The sequence below is a fragment of the Mytilus trossulus genome, chromosome 9 (genome assembly GCF_036588685.1).
Source record: "Mytilus trossulus isolate FHL-02 chromosome 9, PNRI_Mtr1.1.1.hap1, whole genome shotgun sequence".
NCBI lineage: Eukaryota > Metazoa > Mollusca > Bivalvia > Mytilida > Mytilidae > Mytilus > Mytilus trossulus.
In genome coordinates, this window is record NC_086381.1 from 14,440,649 (window position 1) to 14,458,914 (window position 18,266).

Consider the following 18,266-nt stretch of genomic DNA (forward strand, 5'->3'; position numbering starts at 1 on the left):
CTTCTTTTTTTTTTATATAGGTTTATCATATGGAATCATACCACATCTCTTTTTACATTGTTATATATTTGTACACCAGTTTAAGTTGAGAGGATAATGATGATAATGTTCTTGTATGTCTGATATTTCTAATTTGATAAAGACTTTTGGTTTATGTCAATGAGACAGCACCCTTATGTCAAACAACCCCAAGAAATCAAGAAGGGAACATACAGAAGAGATGCATCATACCAAAGTCAACCCTGTAAACATTGTAACAAAGGATGTATATATTTTAAATTTTGGATCACCCATACTTTATTTGTGTGACAATATTTCATTCTATAAAAATGTAGGTTGAAGTTTTCCTTTTGAGTTATTTCTGTAGTTTGATTTTATTCTCTACTAGACATTGAAGCTCTCTTGTTTTGTGTATTTGTAGACTCAGTAGTTATTGTTTTTCTTCATGTTAATAACCAAAACAAGAACAACTTTCATGTTAATAAATATGTTCAACAGAAAATAAACAAATGATTTTTTTCTAAGTTTAAATATGCATTCATGTTCAGACATTACAGATTGATAATCATTACAAACATAACAAAAACAATAACAAAACAATTACTGTACATAGCACTAAATATCTTAGCATTGTTCACATAGTTCAAAGTTCAAAGTTCACAAGTTAACAAGAATGCTGCATGGCAAGTTTACGCTTCTTTCTGGCAATCTCTGTGAGTGTACGGGTGTTGTTATTTCTGTTGCGTTTGTTGGCAAACCATTTCTTGACCTGTTCTACCTGAATGTTACCCTTGACTGCCAGCTGGTCAATGACGATGTTGTTAGGATATGGATGTTCTAGATGTTGGTCATACCAGTCTTCCATGTGACGTACTGCTTTCTTGGAGAGAAGTGGGCGTTGTTTGATGCAGTTCACTGATGATGCTACTGGTTTCATGTGAGTGGATTCTTCAAGTAGTGACAGACTTCTCTCCACACGGTCCATGATCTGATGTAGTTGGCTATCGTAGTGGTTGTTGAGTGATTTCTTGTAGTGATCTGGGTAGTTGGTTGGCTGAACATGACGAAATCTTTCTGTCTCAACAATGGCTGCTTGGTAACGGTAGAAGTTAGACAGCTGTCTGATGTCCTCTGGGAAGGACCCTTGAAGTGAGTTGAATCTGAGTTGAAGACTCTGCTCTCTGATGAAGACATCTTGATGTGGTTGAGTTGTCATGGTAGTGAGTAGACATTCTGACAGAGAGTTGCTGGCCTTGCAGTCATTTGCTAGGACTGCCTGAAGATCACTGAAGAATGGATTTCTGGCTAGTGGACTGTCTGGTGGTGGTGAACCAAGGAGACCTGACAAAGAGTCGTTAAAACGACTGTCTCCTGCAGGACTGAAGTAGTGGCCTGGTGTCTGTATAGTGAGTGCAGGCTTTCCATTGGCCTTGATTGGTGTTTGGTATGATGACTGAGTAGTTGATGGGTAGCTTGAGTATGTTGGTCCATCTTGAGTAGTAGTAGTAGTTTGGCTGTAGTCTAGGTACTGTTCTAGACTGCTGTTGGAGTCATCATCAACTGGTATATCATGGATAGTAGCAGCTATGACATCTGACAATGTAGTAGATGGTGTCATCTGGATGAAGCATGAATCATTCATTGTGGATATTTTGGCAAGGTTTACTCGATTTGACTATGAGTTGAAACTGTCATGTCATGGGTTTTATTTGAGATTTTCAAAGATTGGCTTGGGCCAACTCAACTAGACTCATTTTCTGATTGGCCTTTTCCTTCCATGTGATAACTCTGATTAAAAAAATCATGATTTCATTGGTTAATAATCATGATATGTTTGTTTAATCAGTAGTAAAGAATGGCTTCACTTATTGTTTGAAGAATTTGAAAGGAAGGGTGAATTAGTAATCACTGAATATGATCATGATTAGCTTGGGCAATCATTGTTACTCATTGGCTTCATCAAATCTTTGATTAATGTTTAGAGAAAGGTGGCAGCTAATTAAATTATCTAATTAGTCACTAATCTGGTCATTTATTGCAGAAGATCTCATTACAGTGTTATACTTTGATGTAAAAGTTAAAAATTTAAAATATATTTATGATTGAATTATTATTTTTTTTTTTTATTAAATTTGAAAGTTTATAGTTTTGATTTTTAGAACTTGAGAATATGATTTCTTTTTTGTTTTAAGATAAAAACAAATGAAAGGGTATATTTTTAATTGTAAAATTTAATTAAGTTTTTTAAAATTTTTTTTTTTAGATTCATATAGATTACCTTTAAATTTTTAAAATATATGAAAATTAATAAAGCAAAGAAACTAAAAACACATAAAAAATGTGATGAAGTTTTTATCAAGTATATTTGCTTTCTTTATCCAAAGTGAATAATAATGAAGAGAGGAGTATTCCAAATCTTATATCAAGTTATCCTATGTTTAACCTATAAATTATTTTCTTCATATGGCTATTTCTTAATTAAAAAGGACAAGAGGATAAACGTTGGCTTTGAATTCAATTTTTGCATATATAAATTTTTTTTTTTATATGAAAAAAACATATTCACTTGAAGAAATTGTTACCAAGCTAATAACACTCTTTTTCTTTGATACATGTATTGACAAACAGTTGTGGTCATACAAGTATTTTTTTTTCTCATATGATTAATGGTATATTTTAACTATTTTTTAAAAAGTTTTTAGAATATAGTTGATAAAAATTATGTTTGTGTTTGAGTATTCTGCTGATAGATTTCTTTGAATATATATTTTTTTAATATTTATATTAAAATTATCCAAAGCTTTAATTTATAAAATTATGGTACATGTGTATAAGGTTTACAATATAGTCAGTTATGAGATGGTTGTCATTTGAATTTCTTGAATTCATTTATTGAGAATGAATTATCAAATTGTCCTGTTGTTGCTTACATCCGTTGATCTTTTGGTCTCATTGCAAATCAACCAACATCGCATTAATTTTTTTTATTGAATACATCTTTTTTTTCTCAGACTAAGAAATTTAGAAACAGTTGCCCATTGATTTCCTTAAAAATTATATACTGACCACATCGTGATTGTTAAGTTTTGGATCATTATTAAAATTGGACTGAAGCTGTTTAGGAAGCATAACAAAAACCTAAAGGAAACAAATACTTCTTACTGGGTATTTATCTTGTATAGATATATAAATGAAATATCTATCGATACTATATTTGAAGTGCACATTCTAGTTTTTTTTCTGTAAGCTTAATGCTAAGTCTTGAAATGATGGCCTAAGTAAGAGAAAAAAAACATGATAATATTTATTCACAACAACAAAGTGATTTTTGAACAACTGTATGTACATAGCAAAACTGATACTGAAGTTATATATTAATACTTTCTAATGCTATTTGGTATATCAATAAAATCTTTCTGACTTTTTTGTTGATTTTTCCACCTCAATATCATATACCCACATCTTGTTATTATTTTATAAGATTGTGTATTGAAGTTATGCAGGTTAATAGAGATTTGGAGTTTCTTCCATCAAATGGCTTTAATATTTTGTTGAATTAAATTTTTTATTGGTTTCATAACATTAAAATAGAAAGTGTTTTTTTAAATCAAGCTTCAGAAGCTGTAGATGTAATTCAATTTGCTAATTATGGTGTAAGAAGACAATGAGATGATCTAATTTTCTCAGCTTGTGTTTTTTACAAAAATGTTTTGACGAGATCGTTGTTAAATTTGATTAATTATTTACTGATAAACAACAAAGTACAACTAAGTTTCTTTAAATATTTGTTGAATAAAAAATTCCTAAAATTTTTATCAAATTATTAACTTTTGCTTTAGAAAAATATGATAAAATGTGTAAGAAATTTAGATTTTTTTCTTAAATTAGTTGAAATTAAAATACATTTTTGTATAAGTTTTCATTTACACTGTATCCTATCTACAATTGTGATCTGTTTTTTTGGTAGTATTGAATTTTTTTTTATATCCAATTCATTAGATTGCAATTATCTGAACCAGAAAAGGGGAAATATCCCTGTCTATTTTTTTAAAAATCTATATATAAAACAAATCAACAAATAGCATAATTATTTTTTAATTTGTATAATTAATTATTTCTAGAAGAGCAATGAATACTGATACAATATTATTAAATGATATTATAGTTAGGAAAGTAAATGTAATTAAAATAACTGAAAGTGAGTATTTATGCTTTTACTTGAATTGAAATTCTGAAATTTTGCTCCAAATTGTTAAGAAAAATAAACATAGATAAATAAAAGTTCATATAAAATTAAATGAAATAAAAAAATGATTTGAGATGGTTTTTTTTTATTTACAAATAAGAATTAGAATCCTGCTGATTCACATGATAAGAACAATCCTATTTTATTAAAAATAATTTAGTATTGGAAATTATATTATTTTAAGTATAAGTAGCATTAACACATTCAATATCAAATTAGCTTGCTGTTCAATATTACCAAATTTCAGAATATTTGATACAATCTTAATTGTTTGTATAAATTGGCTGTATAATTGTGTACTTGGAACCTCATAAATCTAGAAGGACTGAAGTACACAAAATTTGACACTCCCAAAGATACTGTGCAATTATCAGTTTAAAAAATTTATTTGCACATCTCTTTTATAATTCAAGGAGTAATATATCACACAGATAATCATTCATATAGAATTAAATACAAAAATATCTTTGATGTTTTCAAATTTAATATAAAAAGTTGTAGATAAATATATGACAAAATTTGATTTCATATCATATAACAGATAATTTTTGTGAAAATGTGGTTTTCTGTTTCAGTCTAAAGTCAATATTTGATTTTAAAACTGCCAGTCACAATACAATAATTTTTATCAAGTAGATAAATTGATAAGAAAACTGTCCTTTCCCAATTAGTAATAACTTTATAACTACTTCAATAGATGAAGCTTATTGTTCCGAGATCTGTTCCTTTTGTTTGCAAACCACTTTCTAACTTGTTCGATAGTTAGTCCACAATCTAATGCTAATCGGACAGTCTGATCACGGGAAGGATAAGGGTTACTTAAGTTATCCTCATACCAGTTCTCTAAAGTTTTTATTGCATGTTTCGGTAAAAGTCTTGTTTTTCTAACTTCGCCACAAACCTGCCCATATTTGTCAGTTATGTCATCGTTAAGCGTGAACTGGAGTGCATTGATCCTCTCGTCCATTTCATGAACGAGTTGAAGTATTTGAACATCGGTTTCTTCACTTGATTCTACGCTGCCTATTATTTGATCTGATTGCTGCCGTTGTTGAGCCTGTTTTTCAATCATTATAACCTTGTAATGATAATATTCCTGTAGCTGTGTTGCCTTATCACAGTTTCTACCTTGTAATTCTTTTAATCTCTTCTTTAATTTTCTTTCCTGTTTTCGTACATGAAGTGTAAAACTAGACGTTCCTTTTCCTGTGCCATTTTGTTTTATTTTTCCATATTGACTTGCCATTTTATGTTCATAACTACAGCCATTAGCTGTAGCTTTTGTACTTTTATCCTGATGCCCTGAATTTATCGGCTGAGGATAACTTGATTGAGAGTCATAGTCATAGCCCTGTTCACGACCAGATGTAGTACCAGGAGTCCTTGATGATGGTATCATGTACCAGTGACTGTCTGTTTTCTGGTCACTCTGCGACCCAAAGTCAGTTTCATGTATATTCCTATATGCATTCTGAGTAAGTGGATATCGTGATTTGTGTTGATAGTAAGAACTGCTTGCCTGATGGCTGTTGTCACAAAGGTTCAGATATGGATTAAAGTTTGATGAATATGGATAAAAACTAGATTCTGGTAATTGTTGATCATACATTTGTCCATAAATGTCAGAAGCATAACGGCGGTAGCCAACATCCACATACGAATTTGCACCATTTTGATCTGAATATGAAGAATGTCCGAATGGAATTATTCCATTATGGTATTCGGATGCACCATATCTATCTGGTGGATTCATAGAATAATAATGCCATTTGTCATAAACATTGTACAATGGTGAAGTTTGATGATAGTTGACGGAGCTAGATTCCAAATCATTTGAAGACCTTTTGAATGGTTGATATTTGAATGCCGATTCTTCGTAATCCATATTTGGAATAGTTTGAGTTTGTGTTGTATTTTCTTTTATCACTGAATTATTTTTATAACCATAACGTTGATTTGTATCTAAATGTTCTAACTGTTTTGGATGTAAAGCTACATGACAGTTAACATGCAAATCCAAAATGTTCATCTCTGTCGTGAGTTACCAACATACATGCAGAATGAATGCGTAGTCTTCTGTTACCCCACAGAATATATACGCATCATAAATCGGTAGAAAAATTTTGCATAATTGAAAAAAACTCATCAGGAACTGTAAATATTACTTTTATTGAATATTTGTTGGACATTTGTAATACATTCAATATCATATTTAAAAAATCAACACCCCTTCTATAATAATCTGTATTCTCTCGTTTTTGTTCCTTTTTGTCAAAAGTAAACACTCTTTCCTAGTTGTTAAAGTCATGTGACCAATCTTGTGAGCGTGAGAGTTAATTAGATTATTTGTGATCGGCTATTGTGTAATGGTATTGTCAGTTAAAGAATTAGATTCAGTATCGTTGGATGATTGAAGGTCGCTTTAACCAACCCGGCTCCTTCATTCTCTTTTGATCTTTTTGTGGCAAATTTTACTTTGAAGTGTCTTGTATTTAATGTTTTTATATGGGAATTGTTATATGAAGAATAATTAGTTATATATTTTCATATTTTTGAAATTTTGAAGTAGATTAATTGCTACTTTAATTTGTACAAAGTTAAATTTGATACCTTTAAGTATTTTAAAGTACTGATTAAAGACCTCATTTATCAATTTTTGAACTAAATATGAATAAAAGAGCTGCCATGTCTTATATTTTGTGATAATAAGTAGTGGGAATTTATTTAAAACAATTTTGCAGACCACAAGTTAAATAAATGTAGACCTCTTCAGTTCTTTTTGAAAATCCCATACAAGCCCTGTGTTTGCCAACTTAGAAATGAGAGCTATTTGTATTTGAATTTTAAAAATCAATCTTTATTCTGATATCTTGTAAGTTAGATATTTCCCTTTTATTTTCTTAATTTTATAACATATTAAATATAATTGGAATGCAAGATTTATAGATTACCATGGTTTTTCAAATGAAAGGGTGTTCCTCAGCTGCCATATCTCCGAAGGAGTGACAGTCTTTAGATCAGATATAGGCTAGCAATATCCTTGAGTTTGACAGACCAATGATGATCTGTATATAGCTGTTCTCCGCAACCTCAATACATAAAAAAATCTCTTTCTTCAAAACAGATTTTTTTTTACTGCAGTAGCATGATTTAAAAAAATTATCACAATCATCTTCTCAGAGCAAAATTTGAGTAAATAGTGATAAATACATTTCTTTAATTCTTACTTAATTAATCCTTTTCCTAACCTGTTGATTGTTTATATTTTATCAAAGTGTGGTTTATTTGATCTCATTTCTCCATTGGTCAAAATTCAATTATCACGTCAAAATTTTTTGCTTTCCTCTGAAATTCCTATTACTGTGGATTCATTATTATTCGTTGGATACCAATTTTCGTGGGTTTCGAGGGTACAGGTGAACCACGAAATCTAATGTTCAACGAAATGCATATTTTTAATAGGCTTTGTATACAGAGAAGGTCAAAACCACGAAATCAAATATCTACGAATATGCAAGTTTTCAACCATCCACGAAAAATTGATACCCACGAAAATAAAAGAATCCACAGTATGATAAAAAAATAAAAATGCAACTATGCTTCTCTAAAAATCATCAAAACAACTAAATCTAGTGCAAGACCATATTTATCACTCTTGACAATTAAATTATAAATATATAAAACGCTGAGCGAGCCTTGCGTTTTGAATTTGAAAATTTAACTGTCTGGTAGATAAATTACTCACTTGATGAAGTGGTAGAATCTTTATGTATTGTTCAAGTTATGACCAAATTATTCTTTAAATTCTAGTTCAAGAAGTTAAGCCTACAAAGTTCTTCTGTAAAAAAAGAAGAGCTTGACAATCCATATTTTGCAAGATTCCTTAAAAGTTTATCATTTTGTTTCTAAGAAATTTTTGTTGTTGTCATACAATGATTATTGTCGAGCCTTTCGACTTTAGTCGAAAAAGCGAGACTTAGCGATCCTACATTCCGTCGTCCTCGTCGTCCGCGGCGGCTGCGTTCACAAATATTCACTCTGGTTAAAGTTTTTGAAAATTCAATAAATTTCTTAAACTATACTGGATTTCTACCAAACTTGGACAGAAGCTTCTTTATGATAATAAAATAGTATCCAGAGGTATAAATTGCAAAAATTAAATTCAATTTTTTCTGTATTTGACTTATAAATGGACTTAGTTTTTCTGCTGGGAAACATAACATTCACTCTGTTGTTAAAGTTTTTAAAATTTTAATAACTTTCTTAAACTATCCTGGGTTTGTACCAAACTTGGACAGTAGCTTGTTTATGATCATAAGATAGTATCCAAAAGTAAAGTTTGTAAAAAAATAAATCTATTTTTCAGTATTTTACTTCTAAATGGACTTAGGTTTTCTGCTAGGAAACAACACATTCACTCTGTGGTTAAATTAAAAAAAAAAAAAACTTTCTTATACTATTTTAAATTTGTACCAAACTTGGACAGAAGCTTGTTTATGATCAAAAGCTAGTATCTAGAAAGCAAATTTTGTTAATATTTTGTACCTGTGTATCTGTATTTTACTTATAAATGGACTTAGTTTTTCTTCCAATTAACATTACATACAGTCTGCAGTTAAAGTTTTTAAAACATTTATTAAATTCATAAACTATCCTGGATTTTTACCAAACTTGGACAGAAATTTCTTACAATCAAAAGATAATATCAAGAGGAATATTTTTATTGATTGTTTTCTTCATTTTTGTTGAGCCTGGGAGTTACAGCAAAAGTAGGCGAGACACTGGGTTCCGCGGAACCCTTACAAATTATTTCTGTTGGTCAAGCATGTTTTGACATTAATTATTGTAATGCACACACATCTGTATGTCAGGATTTACCTGGCTTTTGCACCAATTTCATGGTTTATTGATTATTTTAAGTGATTAAAAGTAATAGGACTAATATATTTGGTTTAGAATGATTGTTATGTGTGCATGTCATTCTGATGTTTTTTTTGTCTTTTTTAATTGATTCAGACATAGTTTAGTGATGATCAGGTCACTTTATTTATTTTTCTGGAAAACTTGATTCCTATAAACTAATATGTTATAACATTCCCCTCCCTTGCTGTTTTGAAGGTAGTTTATGTACAATTAAATTTGAAAATAAACTTTAAGCTATATAAAAGTAGGTGTAAATTTTTCTGATTTGCATGCATTATCTTTTAGAAAAATATTGAATGAAAGGAATTGATAAAATTAAAATTGAGAATGGAAATGGGGAATGTGTCAAAGAAACAACAACCCGACCATAGAGTAGACAACAGCCGAAAAGCAACCAATGGATCTTCAATGCAGCGAGAAACTCACTCACCCTGAGGCGTCCTTTTATTTCAATGGAATTGATAAGAAGAAAATTTCTGTTTTTAAACAATAACAACTGCTACTCTATAAATTTCAAATAATTTGTGAGGAAGAGTAGACCTTCTTATATGTACCAGATCTACATAAGCCTTTACTATAAAAATAAGGAGATGGGGTATGATTGACAATAAAGACAACTATCCACCAAAGTTTAAGTGAAGTGGAGGATAGCAATTATAGGCAACTGTATGAACTTCAACAATGAGAATAACCCATACTGTATAGTCAGCTTTAAAAGCCCTGTACATGAAAAATATGAAAAATTCAATTGAAAAAAACTAAAGGCCTAATTTGTAATAAAACAATTTACATAAAACAAATCTGACAGACATGAACCAACAACAGCCATTGAACAACAGGCTACTGAAAAGGGGCGGGCACTGAAGGAATGTGGCAGGGTTAAACATGTTTGTTGTTGCTCACCACTAATCACCTTTGATGATTACACATTTTTTTTAAATAATGAATATGCTGAGGATTCATTATAAATTTTTTTTTTATTTCATGGGTAAATGGGAACCTAGAATTTAAATGATCATCAAGGTACTAATTTTTATAGGCTTCTAGGCAGACTTTTTTTAGACCACAAAATCAATATCCACGAAAATACAATATTCAGGAATCCTAAAAAAAATTGGTACCCCCAGAAATGAATGACTCCATAGTACACACACAAGCTTTAGTGAAATAAGTGAACAGTGAAGCCAAGTGCATCTGATACAAGTCTTTTGTACGGGGGAAAAAGAACACTTTTGGAAAATTTAAATGAAATTTGTGATTGGTTTAGACTTTACTTTACCATCGACGGTTTATATGGCTAAAACCGTAGACAGGAGGATCATAGGCTCTTTTAGTCAATGAGTTTTAATCATGTTTTTTTAATTGATTTGAAAAATTTGAATAAAAGAAAGAAAAAAACTGCAGGATTAATTCTGCAAACTAATTACTGTAAACATTAATCTGACTAAGGGAGAAGTTACATCACGGATAGATAGTTAAGTGTGGGCTTACACTAAATACCACTAGCAGAGTTCATTATTTGTACAATAATTCTGTATTGTATGCACTCAAGGTATACAATAATGCACAAACAGATTCTTTTGAATCGATCGGTGTAACTAAGGTCACATTTAATTCATACCGTAAAAAAGCCAAAATTCTGGTACAAAATATCTATAAATGGCAGATCGCTGTGAAAAGATTTGTAGTTATATGCTTGTGCTTTAAAGTTTTCCTATACAATTAAAGTTATACAAATATAAGAATCTCTCGTGTTTGACCTTTCTAATTTGGTGTTTAACATTAGAGAATAACGGAGGGAGATACACAATACATAGTATCAATATATATTATAATTCCCTGATTAAAGGTCTTAAATAGTAAATATTACCACCTCTCGTCATTCTGTAGTCGGTACTTAACATACAATACAGCACTCTTAAATTATCTAAATATTCAGCTAATTGTCCTCTATTGCAGTCCTGTACCGGGTGACTCGCGGTTTACTTCAGTGCATATTAAAATTGAAGAACCCTTCAAAAGTATTTGTAAATGTTTACAAGGAAAGTTTCCATATAACACCTTTCAACCTATTTAAGGTAGAAATTAACGACAGAATATTCTTTTTTGAAGAATTAAATGGAAATGGGGACTTGACTTTATAGAATTTCACACTACAATCTTTTGGATATTGTTCTGAGGCGTTGTCCTACGTACTGTAACTGTTGTTGCTTTTTAATCTCCCGCTGTGAGGTAATCCAGTGCATATAAATATTTGAAAAAATTATTCCACACACAATTTTTCATTTTAATTTGCAAACGACAATAGAAATTTTGATTTTTGAAAAACATGAAAGAGTAATTTAAACACAGAAACCTATTTAGAAGTGAAAGATTTTCAATTTGAATGAAAAAAACGTAAAATTTCTTCAATGTCTTTGAAGCACTTCTGATGTGAAAGAATACTGATGAGTTTTTTAATTTTGAAGGATGCTTGGTATTGACTTAGGGTAATTAGTTTTGGGGATATTGTTATAAAATGCAGTACTTTGAGGTGGAGGAGTAAACATAGATGAAAATTCAAATATTCAGGTGTTAATTCTTTTAGCTGAATGCAAAATAGTTGATAGCAATTGAAGTTTTAATTTAATTATTTCAAGTGGAAATCTATTTCATTACGTATTTGAAGTTTTTAACAGAAATATGTTTTGTCAAATGGAATGAAACATTAGCAAACAGCAGTAATTGTTTTCAAATATTGTATAACGAAATGTAAATTATTTGCTTTTCATTAAGGAAGTCTATAGTTTTATGATGTCAAAATTACTTGACATAAAATATTGAACAGTGTTATACTTTAAAAACAATTAAAATGTATGCAGAACTTGCAAAAAAGTGAAATTAGCTGGGAAGTTAGTGAATAAAGACAGGTGTTTCTTTAGAAAGTCCTGTCATCCTACATCTTTCTAAATTAAGCTTTGATGATTTAGGTCATTAATACAGTTACTAAGGCAAAAATGAATCAATTAAAAACTTTTTGGGAAATTCCAGGTTTAATATGATCTTTGCCTTGATCTTGGTAAAATATGATTTTGATGGAGCAATTATATTTGAATAGATATTCGTCTATAAAAATGGAGAAAAATTATCAAATGAAATGAAGGGATGAAATATGTCAGAATTTCTTCATTTGGTCATGTATGCTATTAAATCAGAAATTATTGCAATTTTTGGAGAATAGAAGAAATGCTAGTTAAGTAATTGTCATTTTCGGAAAAGATGCACATGTTTATGTATCAAAAACCAGAATGCCAATTCTTATTTTTTCCATATTCTATTAGTCACATTTTGACTTTATTAAAAAACCTTGCAATAATTTGTGAATTTACAATAATCAAGTAAAGTAGAAACTCTTTATATGTCTACTTTTGTAGAACCTATGTTTTTAGATGACTGACTCTTTGATATTTACCTGACCTATCCTTTTTAGCTCACCTGGCCCGAAGGGCCAAGTGAGCTTTTCTCATCACTTGGCGTCCGTCGTCCGTCGTCGTCCGTCGTCCGTCGTCGTCGTCGTCCGTCGTCGTTAACTTTTACAAAAATCTTCTCCTCTGAAACTACTGGGCCAAATCAAACCAAACTTAGCCACAATCATCATTGGGGTATCTAGTTTAAAAAATGTGTGGCGTGACCCGGTCAACCAACCAAGATGGCCGCCACGGCTAAAAATAGAACATAGGGGTAAAATGCAGTTTTTGGCTTATAACTCAAAAACCAAAGCATTTAGAGCAAATCTGACAGGGGTAAAAATGTTTATCAGGTCAAGATCTATCTGCCCTGAAATTTTCAGATGAATCGGTCAATCAGTTGTTGGGTTGCTGCCCCTGAATTGGTAATTTTGAAGAAATTTTGCTGTTTTTGGTTATTATCTTGAATATTATTATAGTTAGAGATAAACTGTAAACAGCAATAATGTTCAGCAAAGTAAGATCTACAAATAAGTCAACATGACCAAAATGGTCAGTTGACCCGTTTAGGAGTTGTTGCCCTTTATAGTCAATTATTAACCATTTTTCGTTAATTAAAGTAATCTTTTACAAAAATCTTCTCCTCTGAAACTACTTGGCCAAATTAATCCAAACTTGGCCACAATCATCTTTGGGGTATCTAGTTTAAAAAATGTGTGGCGTGACCTGGTCAACCAACCAAGATGGCCGCCACGGCTAAAAATAGAACAAAGGGGTAAAATGCAGTTTTTGGCTTATAACTCAAAAACCAAAGCATTTTGAGGAAATCTGACATGGGATAAAAATGTTTATCAGGTCAAGATCTATCTGCCCTAAAATTTTCAGATGAATCGGTCAATCGGTTGTTAGGTTGCTGCCCCTGAATTGGTAATTTTGAGGAAATTTTGCTGTTTTTGGTTATTATCTTGAATATTATTATAGATAGAGATAAACTGTAAACAGCAATAATGTTCAGCAAAGTAAGATCTACAAATAAGTCAACATGACCAAAATGGTCAGTTGACCCGTTTAGGAGTTATTGCCCTTTATAGTCAATTTTTAACCATTTTTCGTAAATTAAAGTAATCTTTTACAAAAATCTTCTCCTCTGAAACTACTTGGCCAAATTAATCCAAACTTGGCCACAATCATCTTTGGGGTATCTAGTTTAAAAAATGTGTGGCGTGACCTGGTCAACCAACCAAGATGGCCGCCACCGCTAAAAATAGAACATAAGGGTAAAATGCAGTTTTTGGCTTATAACTCAAAAAACTAGCATTTTGAGGAAATCTGACATGGGATAAAAATGTTTATCAGGTCAAGAACTATCTGCCCTGAAATTTTCAGATGAATCGGTCAATCGGTTGTTGGGTTGCTGCCCCTGAATTGGTAATTTTGAGGAAATTTTGCTGTTTTTGGTTATTATCTTGAATATTATTATAGATAGAGATAAATTGTAAACAGCAATAATGTTCAGCAAAGTAAGATCTACAAATAAGTCAACATGACCAAAATGGTCAGTTGACCCCTTTAGGAGTTATTGCCCTTTATAGTCAATCTTTAACCATTTTTCATAAATCTAAGTAATCTTTTACAAAATCTCCACTGAAACTACTAGGCCACAATCATCTTTGGGGTATCTAGTTTGAAAAATGTGTCCGCTGACCTGGCCATTCAACCAAGATGGCCAGCCACGGCTAAAAATAGAACATAGGGGTAAAATGCAGTTTTTTGCTTATAACTATGAAACCAAAGCATCTAGAGCAAATCTGACAAGAAGTTAAATTGTTAATCAAGTCAATATCTATCTGCCCTGAATTTTTCAGATGAATTGGACAACTGGTTGTTGGGTTGCTGCCCTCCAATTGGTAATTTTTAAAGAAATTTTGCCGTTTTTGGTTATCTTGAATACTATTATAGATAGCGATAAACTGTAAACAGCAATAATGTTCAGCAAAGTAAGATCTACAAATAAGTCAACATGACCTAAATGGTCAATTGACCCCTTAAGGAGTTATTGCCCTTTATAGTCAATTTTTAACAATTTTCATTAATTTGGTAAATTTATGTAAATTTTTACCAAATATAGTTCTCTGTTACTAATGGGCAAAGTTCATGATAGATATAATTGTAAGAAGCAAAATCGTTCAGTAAAGTAAGAACTTCAAACACATCACCATCACCAAAATACAATTTTGTCATGAATCCATTTGTGTCCTTTGTTTAATATGCACATAGACCAAGGTGAGCGACACAGGCTCTTTAGAGCCTCTAGTTGTCATACATTGTCAGTACTCCTTGAATATATATTACGTTCTCTAAACATATTTCCCAGAATAGACCGGAGTGCAATTGATGCTGCTATAAAATCTTTTCTGTTATAATTGGATGAAAATCTCCAATTTGGTTAGCTGAAATATTATTCAATCTATTTACTATATTAACCGTTCACAGGTACATTGATTACAGTTAGTTGTCGGGCCATATAGTTTTACCCTTGTCCGTCATTCCGCCATTCTGATTTCCCTCATTCTGCAACAAACCTTTATACAGACTTTTGTTCTGAACGCCTTCAGAAATTGGACTGATTTTTGGTATGTGAGTTAAACATGATGAGTTAAAGATCAAATTCATGTTTCGTTATGGTCCTCTAAATTTTATTATTATATAATAATTAAGGGTTCATGACTTTGAAAATTGTTAAAATCACAGTTACATGTATACACTTTTTTTCTATATGCCTTCAGATTTGAGCTGATTTTTGATATGTGAGACTACCATTATGTTTCTGTCCACATGTGTTGTTGAAATTGCAGATTTTTCAACTTATTGAGATGGGGCCATTCGTGTCCTTTCGACACATCTAGTTTTAATTTGAATCAAATTCGAAATTGGCTAATTCACTTATCCAATTGCATTAGAAATTGTGTATTTCTTTAATATGATTTTTTAATTTGGTTTCAACAACCGTATGGACTCTTTCTTAATTGTAATTCAAATTAAATTATGATAAGTAAATTGATAATGGAAATTAAAAGTTATCGTTGTTAGGACCGTAAAGCGCATTGCAATTCGAATTATATTTGATGTTCTGATGTCATTATGTTTCGAATGCAAATTCAAATCATTGGAATCTGTTAATGCGAATCAAATTCTAATGATGTGTGATCGCAGCTTTATATTTTCGAAATAATTATGGCTTTAATAAGTTAAGTTTAATAAAACAGCACAACTGTCAAAAGGCACAGTGCATCAGTTCCCTAATATTTCAGATGGTGGACTGAACTGTAATTTGAAGAAGAAAAAAATAGTTGTTGCCATTTTGCAAGTAGTAAAATGTTAAAGTTAAATCTATCAAAATGCAGACTAATTATGAATTTAAAGACTACCAAATTATCCTTTATCTTTTAGGATGTGTACTGGCTCATAAAGGTTGTATCAATGAAGCAAGAGATATATTTGCCCAAGTAAGGGAGGCAACAGCTGATTTTTGTGACGTATGGCTAAATATAGCACATATCTATGTAGAACAGAAACAATATGTGGCTGCTGTTCAGATGGTAAGAATAAGACAGGTTTCCATTTGTTAAATATAGCTAAAAAATACTAATTTTGTGAGTGAAAAAACTTAACATGTTCTTTTTTTTCAATTGGATTGGTTATTTGACAATTTTGTATTTTAATTTTATTCGATAATGCTTAAGGTTAAATTTACATTTCCTGTACATGTTGGAGTTCTTGTCAACTAGGAAATAGAACATAATTTGGAATCTAAAATCAGCAAGGAAAGACAGATTTTTACAACCAACAAACAAAAAATAGGCAAACATTAGAAAAAGATGACAGAACACTTTGAAATAAGTAAAATGATCCTCATTTAAAACTTAAGGGGCAAATCCAAGAGGCCTGGTAGGTTTAAGCAGTTTCTGTACAACACACCTAGGCTATTTATTATTAGTATGAAAACAAGAAATTTCTTTACAAAAAAACCCACATTTGGTCTTTAATTTCATTACTGAAATGCTGACCATGTAAGCCTAGAATAAATAGTTTATTTAAAAAAGAAATGCCTTTAGGTGCAAATATATACATAACAAAACATATTATATTGTCTTTTCAGTACGAGAACTGTTTGAAGAAGTTTTTCAAGTACAATAATGTTGAAGTGATGGTGTATTTAGCTCGGGCGTACTTTAAATGTGGTCGATTGAAGGAGTGCAAGAACATTCTATTAAAGGTATGCCTAAGAGGTTTCTATAAAAGAGACCTTAAATCTATTAAAGGGCATCTGCCAAATGTCTGGAAAAAAAATCTGAGATTTTCAGAAAGATATCCCAATAGAACTACATTAATATGTAATGCATCTTCATTATGCATTTAATTTATATCTATTTGAATTATGTTAAGTGTACCGGTAGTTAAAAAAGATAAGATATAAGGTAAATAATTATTATAAATAAACACCTGGGAGAAGTTCATTAAATAGCATCAACATGGCAATAAAGACTAAACATTAATTACCTGTTTTGTTTATAACATTAAGTTTGCCCATAAGTCACATAACCATTGAAAGGTGGCCTCTAAAAATAAACAGGGTTTTGGCTGGCGTTCACATTATTTCGCATTTTGCAAATAATAAGAATTGTGGCTATTAAAATTCATTAATTGCAAAGAATTTAGCGAAAGAAATATAACAGTTTGATTTTATAACTGAACAATGTTTTTCCTCTAACTAGTTGGAAAATATATATCGGATAAACTTATTTAAGTCCCAGAAATAAAAAATCATATCATGATCTCTATTTCAATTGTCTGGTATCTTTTGAAAAGTAAATAATGCGTGATTGTTTATTTCAATGTAGATTAAAATAAAAGATTTATCATAGACAGCAATGGGACAAACAGATCTTATTTATTTAGAAAGGAAAATTGTAAGAAAAATATGTTTATGTTAGTTGACAAAGAGAATTGAAAATGGCAAAAAATATATTGATTTGGAAAAAGAGGTGGTCAAAAAGAAAATTGACCCAGGCGAAACCCTGAATAAGTGTCCATAAAACTGATTTGAAGAATTGCATCACTGAATGTGTGTGATTTATCCAGGAACTTTGCTTCTTCTACCAATAAATCAAACTGCAATGGAATGGAAGGAATGTTTATAAAGTGGTTCCAAACCTTTTTTTTTGTACTCAGCAATGTAGGTGGGAAATCTGTGCTTTCATGACTTTGCCTTTAAGTTATTGGATTTTATGTTTTGATCTTTTTCATTCATTCGCACATGAATTAGCTCAAGAATTAACATACTACTCAAGCTAGACATGTAAGCATATACAGGATGACTTTGTCATTATTTTGTCAGGTTTGAATCTACATAGATTTAGGAAAATGAATTAATACTAAAAAGCATGCCTTCAATAGTGAGCAAATCTACATAAAAAAGTGAATGTCTGAGGGCTTAGGGAGCAAGAACACTCTTTCGTATAAATCTCAGACCTGATAGGTGTACATGTTAGGTCTAATCTTAAGTGTGGTCTTTTAATTGTCTGATTTACTTCTCATATCATTGATAAAACCCTGTCATTGTCCCTTTTACTCAAATATTACATTATTGA

The 18,266-nt window shown here is 30.9% G+C and overlaps 2 protein-coding genes across 2 annotated transcripts in view; one reads left to right on the forward strand and one right to left on the reverse strand.

Moving 5' to 3' along the window:
* LOC134685191 (RNA polymerase-associated protein CTR9 homolog) overlaps positions 1-18,266 on the forward strand; it is a 46,938-nt gene that overhangs the window by 21,476 nt on the left and 7,196 nt on the right. The window contains exons 16-17 of the mRNA XM_063544683.1: positions 16,066-16,214; positions 16,775-16,891. Coding sequence (XP_063400753.1) covers positions 16,066-16,214; positions 16,775-16,891 — 266 coding nt within the window. The remainder of the gene's footprint in view (positions 1-16,065; positions 16,215-16,774; positions 16,892-18,266) is intronic.
* On the reverse strand, positions 665-1,661 carry LOC134683611 (uncharacterized). Its single transcript, XM_063542922.1, has one exon. The coding sequence runs from the start codon at positions 1,640-1,642 to the stop codon at positions 665-667; it is 978 nt and encodes a 325-aa protein (XP_063398992.1). The 5' UTR covers positions 1,643-1,661.

Excerpts from the sequence above, each read along its gene's own strand:
- LOC134683611 (XM_063542922.1), bottom strand. The coding sequence starts at position 1,642 with ATGAATGATTCATGCTTCATCCAGATGACACCATCTACTACATTGTCA.